We start from the raw sequence: 23,784 nt of genomic DNA on the forward strand, positions 1-23,784 counted from the left end.
GGCAGGTTCCTATTCCCACTCTTTATTTTCTGAAGGAATGCATACCTGTGAAATAAGCAGATTCTATCCTGTATCCTTTGACAATGGATAGGAAACAGGTGTGGTCCAGGCAGGATAGAAGAACTGCTGTCTTCTTCCTACTAGCTATGGATGGACCTGCACACATTCAGAAGGCTTTAATAGTTGATCCTCTTCCTCTAAGGCAGGGGTTCTCAACCCAGTCCTCAGGACCCCCTACCAGTCCAGAATTTGGGGATTACCTGGGTGTGTCTAAGGTGTTTAGAAAAAGGGGAAAAAAACACCTTAGGCTCTAAGGTGTTTTTTTTTTTTCTTTTTCTAAAAACCTTAGACACACCCAGGTAATCCCTAAACCCTGGACTGGTAGGGGGTTAGTTGAGGAGGATTGGTAATTTCTCCAGTTTATTCCCTCTAGTGCAGTGGTTCCCAAACCAGTCCTCGTGGACCACTAACAGTCCATTTTTTCAGTATATCCATTGGAATAAACAAGGGAAATGCATAAATCCTGGACTGTTGGTGGGCCATGCGGACTGGTTTTGGAACCACTGCTTTAGAGTGTTCTTTCACTGGTCAATATGACCTGCTTTCTCAAAAGAAACAATATCTAATCTTTCCAGGCTAAGGTGTTCAATCTTTTCTCAGGAGTAAGAAAAGCCTTTTTCTCATCTATGGCTTTTTGGATGGCTTCATCCAGGACTTTACCAAACTAAAAATTACCCTGGAATGGAAGGGCACATGGTGACATGGATGCTTAGTCTGCTCTCAAATAGTGTAGCCATAATGCGCTCATTGATGCCACTGTTAGTGCCTTACTTTCTACCATTTTGTTTATATCCAAATATGCCTCTGAACAAAATCCTTCATATTATCAAGGTGTTCCCTATGTAACCCTCTAGTAATATCTTCTTTAAAAATTCCAATTAAACTTTGAAAGGTCTTGGAATAGATGTTAAGTTTACAGCAGATTGTAATGCTGATCCCAGAGACAAGTAGGAGTCTTTTCCTTAGGTTCTTTCAACTAAGCCATGGAATTTATCAGAAGCAGTCTTCTCTTAGCCATGTGAAATAGAGCAGCATCAATTTTAGGAACATTTCCCCAGGATTTACAATCTGTTAGATCACAAGGATAAAGCCTTGATGCCTTATTGTAAAGGATTACTTTATTTTCTGGCTTGTTCCATTCTTGGTTAATAACCTCCCTGATGACAGTTTGGACATAGAAAGTAGGTCTATTGGATGCAAGGTCCTCAAAATAATTCTTGGTGTCCCTTATCAGCTTCTCCACTGACCTAAAAATCAACATTTTTAGAGCTATAATTTTCTTCATTGTATCCCTCTGAAATTCCTTCTAGAAATTCTAAATTCTCTTCAAAAACGGAGGAAACCAATTCCTCTGGTATGTTTGGAGGAACAGGTCCCTGCAGTAGGCATAAAACATTCAGCTGTAGCCTGGTGATCCAGGTCTTGGAGGTCTTCCTGGGGAGTTTCTTCACCAGCTTTAGCCATGCAACTCTTGCATAGATTTTTACCTTCCGAGTAACTCCTGTGTCTCATCTTGGGGAGATCTGACTTCTGCTAATTATTATTTATTTTTATCAAAATGTAGTCAATGTATCATTCTGCTGAAAAGTGAGAAGGAGCAGACAAAAGCTACAATAAGAGAAGTCCTGCGCTTAAGCTGCAAGGACTACAACACACATCAGCCCCTATATATAGTAAAAACCAAAGAAAAGAAAATGTTACTTGCGCCTTTTCCTTAATCCCTATGTATATTTAGACAAATGGAGGTCATTTAGTTGCTCCAATGGCCATTGGAGGGATGCCCGCCTGCCAACGTCAAGGCAGACCCCCCCTAAGCGGGTCCTAACACTGACCCTTCAGCCTGCTTCCTTGAGCTTCTGGCAAAGATATCTCTAATGAGACAGAAAGGGGTATTTTTTATATACACCCCTTTACTTATTAACCCTTAATAGGGAACACATGGGATGGGTAGCAGCATTGTAACCAGGCTGTGTGATACAAAGTAAATAGACCAAAGTTTGGTTTTTACTATATATAGGGGCTGATGTGTGTTGTAGTCCTTGCAGCTTAAGCGCAGGACTTCTCTTTTTGTATTTGTATTTACTTTGTATCACACAGCCTGGTTACAATGCTGCTACCCATCCCATGTGTTCCCTATTAAGGGTTAATAAGTAAAGGGGTGTATATAAAAAATACCCCTTTCTGTCTCATTAGAGATATCTTTGCCAGAAGCTCAAGGAAGCAGGCTGAAGGGTCAGTGTTAGGACCCGCTTAGGGGGGGGGTCTGCCTTGACGTTGGCAGGCGGGCATCCCTCCAATGGCCATTGGAGCAACTAAATGACCTCCATTTGTCTAAATATACATAGGGATTAAGGAAAAAGCGCAAGTAACATTTTCTTTTCTTTGGTTTTTACTATATATAGGGGCTGATGTGTGTTGTAGTCCTTGCAGCTTAAGCGCAGGACTTCGCTTTTTGTATTTGTAAAAGCTACAATAAAACAAAGACTTCTCCTAAATACTTTGTGTAACATCAGTACATTACACAGGGGAACATTTACATGGATATTTCATGTAAAAATCAACCCATGTTTATTAGAGAGGCAGTAGGTACCCCTTTTGGAGCAATTATGCAGCAATATAAATTATCCCATGATACAGTTCAGTAAATTGAACCTGACTCCGTTAGTCCTGCTCTTGCAGGTAGTTTACAGAGTCCTTCAAATAAAAAGAGGATAAACTTTGTTTAGTATGCCCATGGTGCACAAGGGAAGGGGGAGGGAGGACCATACTGGTATGGAAGGAGTGACCTTTTATGCCAACAGTTAAATTGACTGTTTCCTGCCCCGTTTTGGCTGGGGCAGAGCTACCCACAAGTGCTGCTGCCAGGATACCTGTTTAACACTGAACTTAAGGGCCAGCTCCAGCTGAATCCAAACAATATAACCACTTCAATGAGAAGAAACAGTTCCTATTGTGACCCTTTAAATGCGACCTCTAACCATGGCATAGACTAAAAGACAATGGAACAAAACTGGGAACCTAGGTATACAATCCTTCGTTTTCCCCACCAATCAATACTTTAAAGTGAAAATCACCTCTTAGTTATACCTATAAAATCAACCAATCTACAAATGTTAATGTATAGGCGGTTAGCTTTTAAAATGTATATTAAAAAGGAACAATCTAGCATTTGCATTCCCAATATTATATAGCCTTATTATACCCATTTAGGACCCTTCCCCCCCACCCCTTTTCAGAAAACGTCCCCATTGTTTGTTTCCCCTCGTCCACCCCATTCATTGGCAGAAAACCACAATGCAGGAGAGAGCGATGTGGATTTCTTCATCTAATTTTTAGACTTTACAAAAACCTGTTTGCCAACTAGGCTTAGGAAAACAGAACATTAGAAAGCCTGGGAGATTATATTCATAGAGCATATTCTACGTCTGACACTTGTTACAGTATAACTGTTTTAGAAGCATGGATATCGACAGTACACATGTACGACTACGCATGCCATAATAGGCAGAGTGGCCGGGGATGGGTGTAACAGTGCAGGGAATGTGGTCACTGCGATGGGACTATATGCCCGACTCGTGATGGAGGAAACGCTTTACTGGACGAGTAGCCGAGATCTGACCAATGGGAAATAACCGGTTCTTTACCCCACTGGACTACCATCGAAAATACAAACAGTAAGGTAAAAATGAGGACAGGTAAACACTGGGGAGATCCGGTTGGAAGCGAGGAGACAGGAGATGGAGTTTTGTTTTAACTTTTGCCAACGCTACCTGTGAAGCGAGAGAAGGAAAAGGCAAATGCCCATTTGTGAGGACTGCGGCTTGGACATATTGAGATATTCCAACTACAACTCCAACCACAATAAGTCTGAATCCCTGGCTGAGGTCAGCACAGGGTTCTAAAATTTACAACGTAGAAAACCAAACCCAAACAGAGCAAAATATTGTGAAGTACTTTTATTTTTTTATTCTGTAAACCAACGTATGCACAGAAAAACAAAAACGTGTTTGGGAGACGTGTGACCAGTCAAAACAGAACGCAGTCTGCATTTCACATGGTGTGCCACGACAGTGCAGCGTGCCCAGAACACCTGCGTTATTTCCTTCACAGACTATTTCCAAACAGAAGACTAACAGTTTCACAATTACAAGAACTGACTAAAGACAGGAAAGTGCCATTTTGCTGAAAGCCGAGGACAGGACATCAGGGTGTGCAGCCTTTGGTGGCCAGATTACAGAGCTCCACGTTCAGCCTCTGTGTTTCTTGATGAAGTTTATGAGCCCGTTTGTAGACCCATCATGGGAGGTAACTTCAGCATCAGACTCCAGCTCTGGCTCAATCTTTTTTGCCAACTGCTTCCCAAGCTCAACTCTGTTGGACAAATACACAGAAAATAAGTGAGTTGCACTCATTCAATAAATGCCATGCTGGTATTCTCAGGACTGGATCCATCTTCTTTTTAAAAAGCAGAGTTACTAAGAACCGAGCCAACTACTAGTCTACCAATGTCATGTCTGCGTGTAGGACATCATGTCCACAAAGTAAATTTTTTTTTTTTTTTTTTTTTTAATCACAGAAACTTCGTTATTTATTTTGTTTTATTCCTTGGGCTGAATCATAATACCTGGGGGCAGACATTTTGCCTCTCTGTAGGCTAGATTTTACTGAGAATTGTGGGTATATGGAATTGGCAGTTCGGACACAGGGAGAATCAGCTAAAAGTTTATTTTTGTTGACAAAGCCACTTTAAAACATGCCAGCAATACTCACCCCCACTGGTCGTAACTGTTAATGTCCCAAATAACACCCTGAACAAAGATCTTGTGTTCATACATGGCTGGAATAAAAGAAATAAAAAATAAATAAAATCACAATTTAAAATTTTTTTTAAAAAGAAAGTCTGCTCACAAAGCACAATAAAACCCAACGATATAAAAGTAGCTGCATTCTTACCAATCAATGCCCCAAGTATGAATGGGTTAAGTTTAGTGAATACGATAGAGTTGGTAGGCCTGTTTCCCTCAAAGACCTAAATAAAAAGAAAAGCGATTTAGTATACGGTGTTCTAGAATGTCCATGCCAGGTCTCTATACCAGGAACATTATCTGTAACAGCCAGAGCCTGCAGACAAAGCAGATTATGGAAAAGGTCTTAAATGTGACATGGAAATACCTTGTGAGGAAGCAGTTTATCCAGTGCCTCTCCGCTCAGACCAGAAGCTTGCAACTCCTTTTTGGCTTCTTCTGTAGACTTGCCCTTCATCAAAGCCTCAGTCTGAGCCAGAAAGTTAGCCAGGAGAATCTAGGACCCAAAAATAGAATAAAATTTAATGATCTCCACTGCAAACTCCTAATGTTCTGCACGCTCATTGGGGGTTTATTCAAAACAAGCAAGAATTTACACACCTTGAAATATATAGATTTTGTACCATTTCAAAAGCAATGGGAATAGGGGAAAAAGTAAAAAAAGATTGATGGGTAATAACCAAGGTTCAACACATACGGTAATTCACCAATGTTTGGGTTTCAGGAATTTAACCCCTTAAGGACACATGACGTGTGTGACACGTCATGATTCCCTTTTATTCCAGAAGTTTGGTCCTTAAGGGGTTAAAGTTCAAATGTTCGGCCACAACAGCCGAAGTGGAGTAACCTTCCAAGTTAGCTAGGTTTTCAGATTAGCTATTATGACCTAAAATTGTAATATTTATTTACTTTGAAATAAACACTTTAGGGATAAGCCTTTACTGCAGTATTTGTGCATCTAAGTGTGTGTGTGTGTGTGTGTGTGTCAGTATGTCAGATACATATACACACTCAGTGTTAAGGTGTGTGTATCTGTGTGCCACTATCTGCACGTGTGTGTGTGTGTCAGATTCATCACAATGCTTCCCCATAGGATTGGCTGAGACTGATAAAGAGGCAGATCAGGGGCAGAGCCAGCACGATTCAAACACAGCCCTGGCCAATCAGCTTCTCCTCATAGCGATGAATTGAATCAATGAATCTCTATGAGGAAAGTTCAGTGTCTGCATGCAGAGGGAGGAGACACTGAATGTTTGGATGCATTTTAGGCAGCCATGACCCAGGAAGGATCTCGAACAGCCATCTGAGGAGTGGCCAGTGAAGGTATCACTAGGCTGTAATGTAAACACTGCATTTTCTCTGAAAAGACAGTGTTTACAGCAAAAAGCCTGAAGGTAATGATTCTACTCACCAGAACAAATTCAATAAGCTGTAGTTATTCTGGTGACTATAGTGTCCCTTTAAGTTCTCTGAAAGCAGTAGGTCAGACAGGTGGCAAGGTTTGACTTGTTAAAATGTGTGTGTGGAGGGGAGGAGGGGCTGGGGAGACAAGGTTACTCCTGGAACCACAAAAGCCTGCCCTAGTTGTTATGGTGCTTGAAACATTCCTTCTCAGAGCACAAACCACCCACAAGTATAAAAGAAAAAAAAAAATTAAAAACACTTTAAACAATATTCTACAGATTTGGGAGCAAGATTATAGCCAAACCTTGTGATGAAGGCATTTTCTGATTGGATTCTGTGTCTGCACAGGAACCATGAAGTCACAAGGAATCAAGCGAGTACCTAGACACGTTACAAATTGCAGAAATTAAAATTCTGTCTACTTGATAGATTATAGAACTAGACTGAGCTTGCTGGAGCAGGGTTCTCATTAAAATCTTCTTCTGGTTAACATGTATAATAGTTTGTGTCTCTTACTTGTAATTATATTCTTACATTCAAATTCGGAAGTGCTGCAGAATTTTGGCGCCACATATCAGCAAGCCGTTAGAAGTTTGGTGGCATCTATTAACATTGTAATACTACAAGTCACCACTAGATGGTGAGGTAACAGGAGGACCTGCTAAGTAATGTCAGCAATTCCTATACCAACTGGTTTAAATGAACACTACCATGTCCTTCTGCTGCCCGGCTACCCGCCATTAAAAGGGTTAAAAAAAGCCACACAAAAAAAATATATATATATATATATATATATATATATATATATATATATATATATACACACACACATATACACACATATTATTATTATTATTTTATATAGCGCCAACAAATTCCGTAGCGCTGTACAATGGGTGGACTAACAGACACATAATTGAGATCAGACCACTGGACGTACAGGAACAGAGGGGGTTGAGGGCCCTGCTCAATGAGCTTACATGCTACACACACACACACACACACATTCAATTCCAGGCCCAAAGTCTGATGGCGCTGGCTCAGTCTCCGCCTCCTCCAACACCAGTGCCAAGGGAGGAACCCAATGTGCATGCACGCATATTAGGCCTTCCCCATAGGAAAGCATAGAATCAATGCTTTTCTATGGGAAATTTGAAGACACTGAACATCCTTCACGCAAGCCCGAGGATATCCAGCATCGTGTCACAGACTCAAACGCCATGAAAGGCCAGGAAGCGCCTCTAGTGGCTGTCTGAGAAACAGACACTAGAGGAAGTCTTAACCCTGCAAAATAAACATTACAGTTTTTCTGATATTGCAACTTTTTACATTGTAGGGTTATGGGGACAGGGACACTGCACCCAGATCACTTCGACAAGATTAAACTGTTTACAGTGTCCTCCATTTAAGATGCAAATCAGACAATATAGTTATAACAAGGGAGCTACCCAACCCTCGTTTAATGTAGGAAAATCGGGTTTGAATAGATTCATCACAATTGAAAAAAAAAAAAAAAAAAGAAATTAAATTAAAAAAAAAAAACACACACACCCCATCCCGAAACCCACAGGAATAAAAGACTGGAGACAGTTATGTCGGTCTTACCTTGATGTATGAGCTGATAGAAGGCATGCTGACCGTTTGTTCCAGGTTCTCCCCACACCACAGGTCCGGTATTGTAGTTCACACGGGCCCCGGTCTTTGTGATGTATTTACCATTAGATTCCATGTCACCCTAGACAAAAGAGAGATCGTACCAGTTACTTTAAAGATACATCCAAGTTGTCTGACACTTCCAGTATCACATTCTAAGGTTGTCTCTGGACAGCAGACTTGTGCAAAAATGAACTTCAGCCATTCCAATGGTTATTCGCTAGATTTCAATAAACACGAAAAAAGTAAAACTGCAGGTAAATCCTGGACGATTTAATTAGTGAAAGATATGGATCTCCCCTTGTATTTATCGGCATCATGTATCATGAGGTTCCCTTTGGTTCTGCTAGTTTGTTTCCTGGATAGAAAAGTTCTGCTCAGGAATGCAGCGAGTGAATTGGGCCCTTCGTACACAAGCTAGCATAGCAAGCTTTAGACATACAGTGGATTTTACAATATACTTTACCATTTGTGAGAGTCTTGGAAATAAAATATGAGCAAGTGCCATTTAACCCCTTAAGGACAGACGACGGATATATTCCGTCACGATTCCCTTTTATTCCAGAAGTTGTGTCATTAAGGGGTTAAAATCAGATTTCCCTCAGTCGGCCAATGATTACATTCTGTGTGTATTCTGTATTTTTAGATAATGCACAGAAAGTGTCAGTTACCTGCTGGAAATAGGCTGCAAATCGATGCATGTACTGGTCGTAGGGCAGCAGTGCATGGGTCTCGCAACCGTAGAAGTTAATATACCAAACTCCCAGTACGGCAAGAAGTACGGGAATGTTGTTTTCCAGGGGGGAATTGTAAAAGTGATTATCCTGGAGAAGAAAAAATAAATAAAATTATTAGAGGAACAATTTTTGATTTTCCTTTTTTTTTTTTAATATATCAAATCTTTTTAATACTTAATTTCTAGTATTATGAAAAGGACAAAGCCCTCTCACTGCCCCTGCTCCAAAATTAGGGTCTCTCCGGTTGTGACATTTTAAAGGTCATGTCCTTACCCTCTGTTTCTATAATTAAACAGATTCCCACCCTCCCATTAGCAAGGCAGACTCGCAGTCTGGAGAAAGGGCACTGCTGACAGTTATACAGTGTTATGGGGGCGTACAGACCGGAGGACAGATATAAGACGCTGCCCATCATTTATAGATCTATATTGGGGACCTTCTCATACAGGAATCTCAAACAAAATGTGAATCCAGAAACTGGCAGCATCAAACTGAAAGGCCAGGAATTCCCCAAACATAAGGGCACGCGGAGCTGAAAACAGACATATTCCCAATGCGCTTACTTTGGCTAAGACCTTCAATTTCCTTATAAATTGCCAACAATGCCAATTTTATTGAATTATCTGAGTAAATACACAGCTTTACATTTGACCAATTTATGCGTGATGGGACCCTAAATCTATAATTGCCAAAAAACAAACAAACAAAAAAAAAAAAAAAAAAACACACACCACAACATTGCATAGAAGGCCATAGTTAATGTCTTGAGTCCTTTCTTTCAGGTATAAAACTATCGGGTGGGGGGGGCGCACAGCACACAAAACAATTTACAAGAAGAACTCACCATCCAGTGAGCTCCAGACAATAGTTTTTCAAAGTTGTCGAAACCTAAAGATCAAACAGTATTGGTTATGTTTTACCTAAAACCAGTTATGATAAACAGATTTACGCTAGAGAAATTATATTACAGGCAGACATTGTGGAGTTTATTCCCAGGACGTGGCTCGATTGGTAATGAAACGGCCAATAAGTCTAACCACTTGTACATCGTTACAGCATATACTTGTAGCCAGCACTTTTAATCATATTAGAGGCATTTATCTCAGATTGGATGCCTGTCCCATCATGTCACTGCAGATTCTGACATTAGTATACAAATGTGAGCTTATATTTAGAGGGCAACACCTTGTCTTCCAGCATTCTGGGCACATCTTAGTGCAGGAAACTGGAAAAATCAAGAGTTTTAAATTAGACCGCATGCATATTCGTCTTTTGCTTTATCTAAAGCCTGGAACTTCCTTAAAATATTTTTTCCCCAAACTTTACAGAGGTAAACATGAGCATAATCCCCAAATCACGTATTTTTAAATTAAACCCGATGCCCAGGTCTTCATGCTATGAATTGTGCGGTTTAAACTATGAAAATATATATTTTTTAATTTGGCCATAAAAAGAAATAAAAAGCGAAACTGGTTTACTTCAGGAAGGAAGGATAGTGTATGAACCATTAAGGTTGCTATGGTTACGGATAAACTGCATAGAATGTAACCGTGACGGACACCCACCAATGTGAAGGGCAATGGAGAGACCGATTGCTGACCAGAGAGAGTAACGACCGCCAACCCACTGAAAAAAAGAAAACAAACCGTAAATTTACAATTAAAACTTAGAAGAGGAGACCCATACCAAGCGTGCAAAGGCCCATGTAAAGGCAGAGCTAAGAATACAAGTTCTTGACACTTGACCTTTATCCTGTACAGTAGGAAGGCAGCACATTGAACTGTAAAAAAGGTCAAACCTGAGAATAACCGAGCAAGCCAGCCAGGACTAAGGAGATTACTCAGGTTACCAGCCAGCTGTCTGAACGAATGGGCCTGCTTTCACAGTCAGACTCCGAACATCTTAAACACACAACTCACAACGCAACGGCTAGAGTATTCATCAGCTCATTTGAGATGATCAATACTATAAATTTATATATAGCTAGGAGTAGTAAGAGTTTGAGAGCAAAATCTATTTCTGCGTGTATTTGCCCTTGTATTACAATGCCAAGTTACGATGCCCTCTCCCACACCATATGTGCTTTTGAAGAGTTAGGTTTTTTGAATGAGTTTATAAAATACCTTGCTTTTACGTCTTATAAAAGAAAACAGCAAAGTGAATTGGAAAGGTTCGGACTCAAAGAAGATGGTCATTGCAGTGGTACTAAACAGAACATTTAAATGTGCATGGGGATTGGGACAGAGCGTAGGTAACTTGTTTAAGTGATGTATCAAAGGAATGTAAAGAGCAAAACATACTTACATCCCAGAATTCAAACATGTTGGCGGTGTCTATTCCAAAATCTTTCACTTTTGGCTGTAAGAAAAAAAAAAAAAAAATTATACAATGAAAATAAATTCCTGTTGGCAGACCCTTTAGGAAAAAAAACAAAAACAAATTCCAAAATACTTACAGCATTGGTCGACAGAGCAACAAAATGCTTGGCAACTGCAGATTGCTAGGAACAAGAGAAGACATTGGGAAAGGTTTAAAAAAAATAAATAAAAAAAGTGAAATGAAAATTCAATTTCCCAGGAAATTAACACGGACAGTCAGTTATAGTCAGCTTATATGGGCTGTCGTGGCTATACCGGATTGTAATTGTCGCACAACAAAAATAAAGAATTTAGAATAAAACATTTTTTTAATAATTCATGATTTCGGTTGAAAAAAAAAAAAAAAAAAAAAAAAAAAATATTCCATCTTCCAGCAGTAACTCTGGGAAGGTCAAGCTTAGATGACAGTTGTGGCTGATGGTTTGGCTATTAATAGAAGAGGAAAACAAAAGCCAAACGACCTCTAAGTTCGCAGAGGAGAAACTCAATGTAGGAAGGATATGGATCTCAATGAGCCATTAATAAAATTATTAATCCATAGAATAAAAATGTAAAAGCACGTTAACTCATTTAATAAGACACACGATAACCATCCAGTCTAGGAGTTGAGCATAATTTTGCCAGTTTGTTTTTAGGATAGCATTCTACACATCCTTTATGGTTTCCAATGGAAAAATATTCAAAGTATCTACTACGCTTTCTATATCATTGCTAACCTTTAAGACTTCCACCAGAAAGCTATTTATTTAGATATCTATACCCCATCTGTACAGTAGCAATCCTTTAATGCTGGTCTCCTGTCTTTGGCAATAAATGATTCTAATTAACTTCAGTTATGTCCAAATAGCTATTTACAGAGTGTACGAGAGATTCCACATATCTGATAGATCAGTTCACCTATTAAAACACTTACTGTGACGGCGCAATCTTGTTCGCCTAACCTATGCACGAATAAAATAAAGAATTTAAAAAAAAAAACAAAAAAAAAAAAAACACACCACACTTACATCTTTGGCAGAATTCAAGAACCATTCCCTGGCGGTCTCAGCATTTGTGATTGTCTCCTGAGTTGTAAAGGTCTGGAAAAAAAAATAAAAATAAAAATTAAAGGGTAAACATTTATCGACACACATAGGATGCGGTTATTTCAGCCTTTAACTGCACTTCTAGAAGGCCAGTGCCTCTTTTGGGGCTCTGGGTGCATTTCTAAAAGGTAGAAGAGGGCAGCAGTGTGTTTGGCGATTTATATTTTCAGGTCACACGGCTACAATACTCTATGTACACAGTGGCATTGTAAAGAGAGAGACAGGATAAGGGTCAACATACAGCAGGGAGATGAAAGGGAACAGTTAGTCTGGCTCAGAGAACAAGCTATTCAGATGCACTCAGCCAAGAAAGATGCAAGTTATGTCCAGAGAGGCCGGAGTAGGGAACAATGGTGTTGGCTGCAGGTTTGGAGAGGTTTAAACACCCCAGCCAGACTACTAGCAGGTCATTCAGTTAAGTCCACAGCTTAGGCAGCTGATCAATACGTGCGGAATAGTAAAAATCAAAGAATAAAAGATAGGCAACAATGCAATAAGGAGTCCCAGTTAATTTAAAACCTAATTGTTTGGATAAAAAGGTAATACTATATTATGCAGCAACCCATTTTTCAAAATGCAAAGTTCACAAGATGATTTTGTCTTCTTTACATCAATAAAAGGATGTTTTAATTGTTCGCTACATAGATAGAGGAAGGTGCATCAGGAATCAGCATGTACATAAACCCAGCAATCTTCCCCAATGTGTTTATTACAGATTACCACAGCAGTAAGAGGGTTAAGGAGATAAAAACTCAGCTCAAGTTGACCCACATTCATATTACAAAGACAATGAACAGCTTAAAATCATAGTTGGACAAAGCTCTGATCCTTTCCTGTAACTGTCAACAAGCTATAACAGCCATTTAAATTTCAAGGCAATTCGAGAAGTTAAGCAGTCTCCATGGAAACTAACTGAATGTCCCTGCTGATTGCTTCACTTTTAGAATTCTGACCCAGAATTGATTTTTACAATAGAGAATGAATTATATATTGTTGCTGCTAGTCAACAGGAGTAGCAGCTGATATCGTATGGTGACCCAACATTTTTGAGAAGGTTCTGAGGTCTTGCAGATCTTTCACCGACACCCAGTTTTGCATTACACAGAGCAAAGAGAAACCATCCAGCAGACATACTGTGTGAGATTTTAACGCAATCAGAGAGAGGGTACACAAACTTAAACTAGAAAGGTTGGAGGATGCATTTTGTCCCGCTGAATAACTCACCTTGGATGCGATAATGAAAAGCGTGGTCTCTGGATTGAGTTCTGCCAAAGTTTTGGCAATGTGAGTTCCATCAATGTTGGATACAAACCACACGCGAGGACCTCCTTTGGAATATGGCTTAAGGGCTTCAGTCACCATCAGAGGACCCTGAAATCCAGCAGAATGTTAAAACGATAAGCAAAGAATGCAAAAAAAAACTAAAGAATCTCAGTGACATACCAAGTTAAATGGTCAGTTGAGATACATACCAGATCAGAGCCACCAATGCCGATGTTTACCACGTCAGTGATTGACTTCCCAGTGTATCCCTTCCAGTCCCCGCTACGAACTTTCTACAAGAGAACAACCATACTTTAACAAAATATAGGTTCTATTAGACTGCTAATCCACACATAATAACTGGGAAAGTAGTAGTGGTTAGGGCTGTTTTAGGATCTTCTAAATCTTCATGCGTTTGTCTACAACACCAGAATCAACAGTAGAGGATTTGTACACTAAACCAAGAATTGTACAGAAAAGACAGGAAACGGCAAAGTGTTTCCATCCCCTATTCTCCAAAATTCTTGGTTCAGTAAAATAAATCTAGATCTTTTAAAAGCCAAAAAATTGGCATGTTCCCAATATATTATTTTAAGACATCACAATATGGAGATAATTCCCTGCATGACACTATAGAGGTTTAATACACTTCTAATTTTCTGTTTAAAGCAGATTAAAACACACAGGTATGAACTATGTCTAGTCTTCCTGTAAATGATTTTAAATTGATACCTGGCAGAAAGCCTTCATCTTCTCCAACACAGCATTGACTTCTGGGGTCACGTCCTTGCCATCGACCTTGATAGGGGTGTTTGAACGATTGCGCAGAGCAATATGCAGAACTGCACGGTTCTAGGTGAGGAAGATGACATTGAAGAATGGTAAATGAAGAACGCTAAATAAAAAATAGATCCCATCAGGTCAGATCCTATCAATTCAGAAGTCAAAAGACATAATCCTTTATTAAAATATGTGAGATACTATGCCCATTATCATCAGGCCATATACAAGACAAAACTGGATTTAAAAATAAATTCAATGGTGTAAAAGATTAAAGGATCACTATAGGGTCAGGAACACAAACATGTATACCTGACCCTATAGTGTTAAAACCACCATCTAGCCCCCCAGACCCCTCATGCCTCCATAAATATAGCAACATCTTACTGTATGCAAGCCTGAAGCTGTTGATCTGCATGATGTTTGTCTCAGAAAACAAGCAGTCTGCTGACATCATCAGAAGTGGTAGCCTGATCCAATCACAGTGCTTACTTATAGGATTGGCTGAGACTGACAAAGAGGCAGATCAGGGGCAGAGCCAACACGATTCAAACACAGCCCTGGCCAATCAGCATTTCCTCATAGAGATGAATTGAATCAATGAATCTCTATGAGGAAAGTTCAGTGTCTGCATGCAGAGGGAGGAGACACTGAATGTTTGGATGCATTTTAGGCAGCCATGACCCAGGAAGGATCTCTAACAGCCATCTGAGGAGTGGCCAGTGAGGTTATCACTAGGCTGTAATGTAAACACTGCATTTTCTCTGAAAAGACCGTGTTTACAGCAAAAAGCCTGAAGGTAATGATTCTACTCACCAGAACAAATTCAATAAGCTGTAGTTGTTCTGGTGACTATAGTGTCCCTTTAATACACAAGAAAAAAAAAACCAAAAAACACTAATTTCTGAAATAAAAACAGAATGGCGGGTCCTGTATAAAAAAAAAAAAAAAAAAAATATTGGAACATTTGATATTCTTGGTAATAGTCACAATGAACAACGATTAGATATAGTGAGGAATATAGAGAACTAGACATTAGCAAATCCTAATAAAATAAATATCTGCCATGGCTGAATAAGGACAGATTGGCTGAAAACGGTTGCCACCCCCAGAAAACACACAAGACCATTTATTTTTTGAATAGCTTGTGGTTTGGCATGCCACTCTGTAATTCAAACAGGATCACGCCCCAGTTAAGCCAGCGCCTACCTTAAGAAAACAGAGACAGAGAGAATGCCACCTTAGATGCCCTTTCAGATATTTGAAGCTTTACCTAGCTTGCCAAAGCCTTTCAGAATCCTAGCCTCACCCAGCCCATTGTATAAAGCCTTCTGCAAAGTCATTGCTCAAAGTAATATTCTAAAAAACACAACGAGCATGACTGTGCATGAATGGAGGCAGCCCAGAGCATGGAGCGTGCATGACACCAGTCCAAACAGTCACAATGTATTGCAGAACATTGAGAAATAACAAACCACACACACAATCCTTTATTAATCATACAGCACAAAACACAAAATCATTTGAACAGAGTTCAATCACTCCAAGTACATGAGGGGTGTGTAAAAATAGGCTCAATTACAAGACAAACTAAGCAGAGCACTTAAAGGGACACCTAGCAAAAATATCTCACAAAGGGATAACCGTTTGAGGCATTGAAACAGCCATTTCAGAGGTTTGACAAAAACTGGTCGGTTTTGGCCCCCATAAACTAGCCCTTCTCCATCAACCTGGATAACACACAACATTCCATTTGCATTATTTATCCATAGCTGCTCAACATGTGCAGCAATACGTTGTGTGTGGGTTAAACCATCACATAAGGGCAGTAAAGGTAGATGTCACACATTGTGCATATGAAAGAATTGTAAAATAAAAAAGCGGGGTTGCAGGACTTTCTGTATTCCCATTTTTTCTGTACAAAAGTGAACAAATATTGCCAAACAAGTGATATGGTTTCTTTAAAGGGATACTATGGGCTCTAAAAACTATTTTAGCTTAATGAAGCAGTTTTGGTGTATAGATAATCTAGAGCAGGGGTCCCCAACCCAGTCCTCAAGTACCCCCTCTACCAGTCCAGGATTTAGGGCTTACCCTGTTGTGTCTAAAGTGTTTTTTTTTGTTTTTTTCCCCAATAACACAATAGAGTAATCCTTAAATCCTGGACTGTTAGGGGGTACTTGAGGACTGGGTAGGGAACCACTGATTTATAGAATCAATTATCTGCCATTTAGGAGTCATTTCTATTTTTTGTTTCTGTCCAAGCATTCCTAGCCACACCTTCCCTGGCTGTGACTGACACAGCCTGCATGAAAAACGCATTGTTTAAGTTTCAAATCAGATGTTAACTTGCTTTAGAAGTTTGTATCTTCCTGTTCTGTATATTGAACTTTAAATCAAACACAGGAGGCATATGCAGGGTCTAGAATGTCATTAACAGAGAAGAAGGAGATAAATTCTAAATTAAACCGACTGTGAAAGAAATATTAAACATTAGATGTCTTTCTAGAGCAAGTGTTTAGAATTGCTGTGCAAGTCACATGCAGGGATGTGTGACTACGGCTGTATAAACAAACTGATTTATCTCCTAAATGGCAGATAACTGGGCGTGATCTATACACTAAAACAGCTTCATTAAGTTAAAATTGTTTTGGTGCCTGTAGTGTCCCTTTAACACTATGTAAGCTGATAATCCATCACTCCTACACTTACTAGCCACCTAATCAAGGTTACCAAATGGTTGGTAGAAAAAGCAATGAGCATTATTCACTAGGAAACGATCAAGAAATAGTGCAGTTGCCATGGAAACCATTGGAATGCTCCTGAGTGATTGGTTTAAAACCCCAGACTGTAAGTTAGATTGCATCGCATGCCAGGAATACCTCAGTGAAGTTAATCTTCTCGGCCGAGAACATGGACTTTCTGGCATTTTCAACACCTCTTGAGCGAGCCTGTAAAAAGATTAAAAATAAACCTTTTAATACAGCAGACACTAAAATTGACTCTCCCATCATCACACAACACTTTGTCATTACTACCAATGGTAGATTTAACACATCTCTCAAGGCTTCTATAGCATTCCCCCATTCTACAATATTATATTTTACAGAATGTATCCGACCTCCGACTGATCGCCAAGATTTCTGTAATTTTTTCAAAACAGGGGAGAGCAATGAGGGACTCTAAAAATAAATAGCATTCGATCATGGTTAACAGTATTCCAATGACACTGTATTTGGCAATCCACACACTTATATAAAGACCTAGGTACTCCAAACCTTGGGCTGGCAAATCCCAGTACAGCAAGTAGAAAATAAAACGTATGGTCCAGGCGTATCAAGCAGATTTTTTAGAATAAGAAATGCACAATGCATTTTTGTTACAATATAACTGCTTGAAGATACACTGGGAGCACATGGATCACTTATTTTTTAAACTTTAAATTTTTTTCACTGTAGGCATCACAACTGCTTCACCTCAAGGAAGCAAATAAAGCGTCGGGAGTCTCCTGGCACTGTCCTTCCAGTCAATACTAAAACCATGTTTTAGTGCTAAACAAGAATCCCCATCAGCCCAACCCCTCTGTGCTCTTTTGGCAGTGATTGGCTGAGTGTCAGCTGACCGCTTTCAGTCTATCACAGTGTTCTTAGAGGTATGTATTGGTATGGCTAGAAGTAAAAGGTAGCTCTGCCACACCTCCAGTGACAAAGCTATGGGAAGCCAGGGACCCTCAGAGTTATAAAATAATAATGTTTTTTTTTGTTTTGTTTTTTTAACACCAAATGGAGGGACTTTGCCAGGGGAATCAAGGCACTATAACCAACGCAAGGAGATGAATTGATTATAGTGCCTACAGTGTCCCTTTAATGGCAATCTATTTTCATTTGAAAGTTACAAATATTAACAGTCTATCAGTGTGTTCTAGTGATCAGCTTATCTCTCATTGACATACCATACACATACAGCTAGTAGAATAGTCATTCTGAGGCACAAGTCTATTTGTGGCAACAACACGGATGCATTTTTAGAACTTTGATGTAGAAAGTGTCCTTTAAGAGAAGTCAGTTTCTATGAATTATAACATATCCCATATAATCCAAGTGTTAACACTGTGTGTGTGTGCCAGGAGCAATGCCAAATTGGAAGCAGACCTACGTTGTGGGACTCTTATACCTATATAATTATAAATGGGGCAGATCCTGGACACAGGGGACACACATCCAAACTTACCAACTCCACCAGCAACTTCAGGACATCCTCAGTGATGAGGTTTTTGGAGAAATCCACCAAGATGTCGCCATCGCCAGTTTGAAGTGTTTTACTGGAGAGAGAAAATAGTAAAGCAACAGAACATTAAAAACTGACATTTAACTAGACCAGAGAGCGCACAGTGCTAGGAGATATAAAAGCTAGAAGGAGTACATTAGAAATTGTTAAGACAATGTGGGGGGGGGGGGGGGGGGAGAGAATCTATATGCATTATTAATCCCTGGGCATGTCACAGCGTGCAGTGATATGGTCCATTAATTAATCCTGGGCGTGCCACAGTGTGCAGTGCCATCAGAAGTCATTAAACCCTGGGCATGTCACAGTGTGCAGTGCCATCGGAAGTCATTAAACCCTGGGCATGTCACAGTGTGCAGTGCCAAGGTGCATTAATCCTGGGCATGTCACAGTGTGCAGTGCCATCGGAAGTCATTAAACCCTGGGCATGTCACAGTGTGCAGTGCCAAGGTGCATTAATCCTGGGCATGTCACAGTGTGCAGTGCCATCGGAAGTCATTAAACCCTGTGTGTGACACGGTGTGCAGTGCCATGGTGTATTAATTCTGGGTGTGCCACGGTGTGCAGTGCCATGGTGTATTAATCCTGGGTGTGCCACGGTGTGCAGTGCCATGGTGTATTAATCCTGGGTGTGCCACGGTGTGCAGTGCCATGGTGTATTAATCCTGGGTGTGCCACGGTGTGCAGTGCCATGGTGTATTAATCCTGGGTGTGCCACGGTGTGCAGTGCCATGGTGTATTAATCCTGGGTGTGCCACAGTGTGCAAGTGCCACGGTGCATTTTAACACATAACACAGCTTTCTACAGTGAGCAATATAGGAATGTGTACAGTGTGCACCCCGCCAGGTCAGTGATCTGCAGCAATCCTTACTGCTTCCCAGACAGCCAGAGGGAGCTACCACGCAGTTTGCCCAGTGGACTACTAGTCCCAACTGTCAAACCAGTGCAAATGTACTACCAGTCGCATCTGTTAACAAGTGCAACACAATGATCTACAAGCAGAAAGGGCATATTACATGCCTAAAGCAAGAAAGACAAATGTTGTAGAAATGTTAACTGCATTTAATGCAGACTCAGCAGTTATTCAGTTACCACTGCCAATGACCAAGGTCCACTTAGAAAGCAACGGCCTGATTTAAAGAATGTATTGCTCGGGAGCTGGGTGCTTTGCTTGGCATTTGTGATTTACCCCCAGTGAGGATCAACCCTGTCACTCGAAGAATTGCAGCTCAGATTAGGACAAATGCAACAAGAAGATTTTAAGTAAACCGATTGTTTAACTAGCAGAACGTTCCTGGATAATGTATTATTGATATGCTAAGACACCTGTCCTTTGCAATACACAATTTCCAGTATAAAGTATCCCTGTGTATGTATATACATACATACATACACACACACACACACACACACAGTAAGTAATGCAGAGTTAACACTGGCCAATCAAATGATTTGGTATTGTGAATGTTATGAATAGGAGATATTAACAACTTGGCCAATGGTGCACACTGGGAACCACTATTAAAGCAAAGTAAAATGCACTTTATAAATGTGATGAGATAGTGGGGGGAAAAAAAATAAAAAAAAACACACACTAAAAAATAATTACAAAAAAAAAAAATCTCTAAGCAGATGGATCTTAATCCCTCCCCCCTTCAACTCCAGCACATTGCTAGACGCATATTTCCACAGCACGACTTCTGCTTTGCCTCGAAGTTTATTGCAGAATTTGTGGTGGTCAAACCATCGCAACAAGCAATACATTGGGCAAGTGGAGGGTAGAATTACAAAAAAATGTCCCCATAGGCAGTTGAAGGAAAACCATACAAAAAACATAAGTTGCAAAGTGTTCGGGGGGGGGGGGGGGGGGGGGGGGGGGGGGAACAAGTAAGGCGGTATCAACCTGCAAATATTGCGTCAATTCTGAAATGAAAAAGCATGGTAGCGGAAGGCAGCATGGTGGGTGGGGGTGGTTTTGGTAAAACCTTATATTTGATTGTTTTGACACACACCTATTGCTTATCGTTTGCAGACTATAAGGATCACTGACCTACAGCCTGTACATAAAGTATTTAAATCAGTGAGGAAATCGTACCAGAGTAGAACAACATTACCTCAGGCCTAGATATTAACTGTGATTTAGCAGCCAGCCATGTGTGTTACCAGGCTCCTAAACAGACACCATGGCATTTTATTGGTCTCAGACATCATAAACTATTCGTAGAGAAAAAGATGAAAAGAACTGTGTATAAAAGGCGCTTTTAAAATATTGAAAAACGTGTAGATGCTACAACACTCTTGTGGGGGTCCCTCACACCCACCTCAAATTGTAGAAACTAGAAGAAAGGTAGAAAAGCCAGAGGCAGTTCACCTATATGAGTGAAGCATACAATGATAATAATGGATACTTGCCCTATAACAAGGGTCGTCTAGTCCTGATATTGTAGCAGTATCACTTTAAATTCAGTATATATATATATATATATATATATATATACACACACACACACACACACACACACACACAAAGAAAAACATATACAGGGAAATAATAGTGCAAATCTGTATGGTAATTAACCGTTGTGCAGTGATCAAAACAGAATGCTAAAAAATGTGAGTTAGCATTCTGTTTTGATCACTGCACAACGGTTAATTACCATACAGATTTGTTTTTCCTTCTATGTATATATACGCTGAATTTAAAGTGATACTGCTACAATATCAGGACTAGACGACCCTTGTTATAGGGTAGGTATCCATTATTATCACTGTATCATATAGGTGAACTGCCTCTGGCTTTTCTACCTTTCTTCTAGTTTCATCACAAACTATTCATTTTGCAAGAGGGCTACGATCTATTCCTTGGAAAGGTGAAGCAATCAGCCACATCTTTCAAAATCCCTCCTGTCACATAATGAAGCAAGCTAGACAATTTAAAATGAAGAAGTGAGGGAGGAGGGGAAGAGGGAGCAACTTCTGGTACCCAGTATTACAACACCCACCGCATAACGAGCTTAAATAGATTTCATTTCTATAGTTATACAGCAATCTGGAGATAATATTTATAAAGTGCCATCATGTTCCACAATGCTTTACATTAGCACATATATAGAGATACATGTATAAAGAGTCACCATGGAAACCAATGGAACACCAAGTTTGTATTATACAGAACTACAGCACACTATCAGGATGCTTTGAGATTATTAAAACGTATCTCTGGATTTTGTAAATTCTTTTAGAAGCCATTGTCCCACCGTGACCACCTCCCACTTAACAATTAAAGCTCTAACTAATAATACACATGCAGGGAGGGACATTTAAACTCCAGTATGCAATAAAGGGTTACAGCACACAATTCCCATGAGCAGCAGTTTACTGTCAGTGTCTGAGTCACACAGAGGATGCCCAAGGTTACATAAGCGAGCTGGTGGGAGACATATTGAAGTGCAGACCACATCTTATATTAATGACTGCACAGGAATTGAAAGGTGAACCTTCAATATGAGCTCACAGCTTCAGAAGGATGTGATGTGCTGCACGTACTAAAACCAAGGATGAGTGAAGGGCAAATAGAGAGGTTTGGAGATAGGTCAAAAATGCACATTCTGGGACTGCACGATGTCACATTCCTACAGGGTAACCCACCACACTCACTGACCCCTTCATTGCTGTAATCTCCCCCTGCTCACACTGCCCAGATTAACCATTTCATAGCTGTAATCTCACCCCTGCCCAGATTAACCATTTCATAGCTGTAATCTCACCCCTGCCCAGATTAACCATTTCATAGCTGTAATCTCACCCCTGTCCAGATTAACCATAATCATAGCTATAATCTCACACTTTAACCACTTCATAGCAGCAAGCAAGGGTCATGTTTAATTAATCCTCCTGTATTGCACAATGCAGGAAATAACTGCCTTTCCATCACTAGGCCAATGACAGACCATAAAGTAACCAATTATCAGAATGCCAATGTAACATTCAGGGGGAAGGGTTGGCTAAGCATTTAAGGGGTTAAATCATGTTATGATTTTCTTGTACACCGTGTGTGTCAGGGTCAATAGACAGATACCCTCAACCCTCTGCAATCCCTTATTATACTTCACTGCAATGGATTAAAAAGCAGGCATGCCCAATAAGTGGCAGGACCATAACCCCCATGATCCTTCTCCAGCCTGTACTATAGCAAGCCATAATGGGAGTTGTAGTTCTACAGTCAAGAGACTGTCTTTGGATTTAACACTGTCAGACCTTGTGGGTACTTGCCTGGCATACATATTATGCCAGCCCCTTACCTGAACTTGGAGAACCTGTCCTTGTCAGCCTCAAACAGCTGCCTCATGTTGAGACTGGCATGGTTGGCCTCATACCACTTGGCCAGTTTCTGGTACACTGGGTCACTGCTGAGAGCCATGGCTGGAGGGAGAGGCTGGAGGAGGACAGGACGAGCTGGGCAGAGACAGCCTGTCTTATAGGGATTCTACTTGGAAGTGCAGGAGGAGGGAGACACGCCCACTTGCTGCACTGCGCGTGGTCTCAGCGCAGCCAATAGGGACCGTGACAGAGTCTCCGCCCCCAGACACCGAGTCACTGGGACAACTTCATGTTCAAGTCCAACAGGTCCCAGCCCTCTCTGCGTCCAGTGACGTAGGAAGCAGTGGCCGCCATTTTGGAGCCTGCCAGCTAGCCAGGTTGTGGCAGGCTGTGCCCAGGTTTCAACTCCACTCAGTGTTTGTGGTCATGGTTCATAGCAGCAGGCAAATCATGTATTAAATAGCAATGAGCCATGAAACATCCTCCATGAACTCACTGGGTGTCCTCATGCAGCTTCTGAATGCTACATACTGCAGGGCAGGACTTTTCATACCCTGCCCATCACCATAGACTTCATATTTACATTGTACATCGCTACGGAATTTGTTGGCGCTATATAAAAATAATAATAATATTCCAAGTCCCTGTACACATAGGAATTTTAAATGAATTTCTGGTATTAAACGGTTACTCCAACTTGTTTTTAAACGTTATTTTACAAGGAAATGCCGTACAGGGCACTTGGTACACAGGGTTTTGGCATCGTTGTTTCCCAGTCCGTGTTTTCATAGAGAAGCATTGGGAAAGCAGTGACAGGTGCGCATGTGCGATGTGTGTGCTTACAAGCGGTAAGAGGAGTTGAGTGACAGTTCATCTTGTTGCTAAGGCATACCAACCTGAGGGTTGGTGAGGGTCAGTGAGGGTATAAAGCAGAGCGGGTAGAATATTAGAACTGTGTACACATGAGCCAAGCGCGCACATCTGAACCGGCTTCTTGCAGGTGCTCTCCCAGCA

General features: G+C 40.5%; 1 protein-coding gene across 1 annotated transcript; it reads right to left on the minus strand.

Annotated features, from left to right (window-relative positions):
• Nucleotides 1–4,001: 4,001 nt before the first annotated feature.
• GPI (glucose-6-phosphate isomerase) lies at nucleotides 4,002–22,908 on the minus strand. The gene is made up of 18 exons (XM_063437453.1): nucleotides 22,752–22,908; nucleotides 18,396–18,486; nucleotides 17,048–17,116; nucleotides 14,118–14,237; nucleotides 13,595–13,678; nucleotides 13,347–13,493; nucleotides 12,045–12,116; nucleotides 11,115–11,159; nucleotides 10,964–11,017; nucleotides 10,225–10,285; nucleotides 9,504–9,547; nucleotides 8,594–8,746; nucleotides 7,875–8,004; nucleotides 6,574–6,650; nucleotides 5,233–5,361; nucleotides 5,014–5,089; nucleotides 4,831–4,897; nucleotides 4,002–4,431 (listed from the first exon to the last, which is right to left on the minus strand). Exons 1-18 carry the CDS (start codon nucleotides 22,868–22,870, stop codon nucleotides 4,308–4,310), a joined length of 1,662 nt encoding a protein of 553 aa, XP_063293523.1. The 5' UTR covers nucleotides 22,871–22,908; the 3' UTR covers nucleotides 4,002–4,307.
• Between the last annotated feature and the right edge of the window lie 876 nt (nucleotides 22,909–23,784).

This window comes from Pelobates fuscus, chromosome 12 (assembly GCF_036172605.1).
Source record: "Pelobates fuscus isolate aPelFus1 chromosome 12, aPelFus1.pri, whole genome shotgun sequence".
NCBI classification, from domain to species: Eukaryota; Metazoa; Chordata; class Amphibia; order Anura; family Pelobatidae; genus Pelobates; species Pelobates fuscus.

Coding starts and splice junctions, on each gene's coding strand:
- GPI (XM_063437453.1), bottom strand. CDS start 22,870: ATGGCTCTCAGCAGTGACCCAGTGTACCAGAAACTGGCCAAGTGGTAT. Junction 13,494..13,594: donor GCATTGGTGGCTCTGATCTG/GTATGTATCTCA, acceptor GCTGGATTTCAG/GGTCCTCTGATGGTGACTGA. Junction 6,651..7,874: donor CTATCAGCTCATACATCAAG/GTAAGACCGACA, acceptor TAACGTGTCTAG/GTACTCGCTTGATTCCTTGT.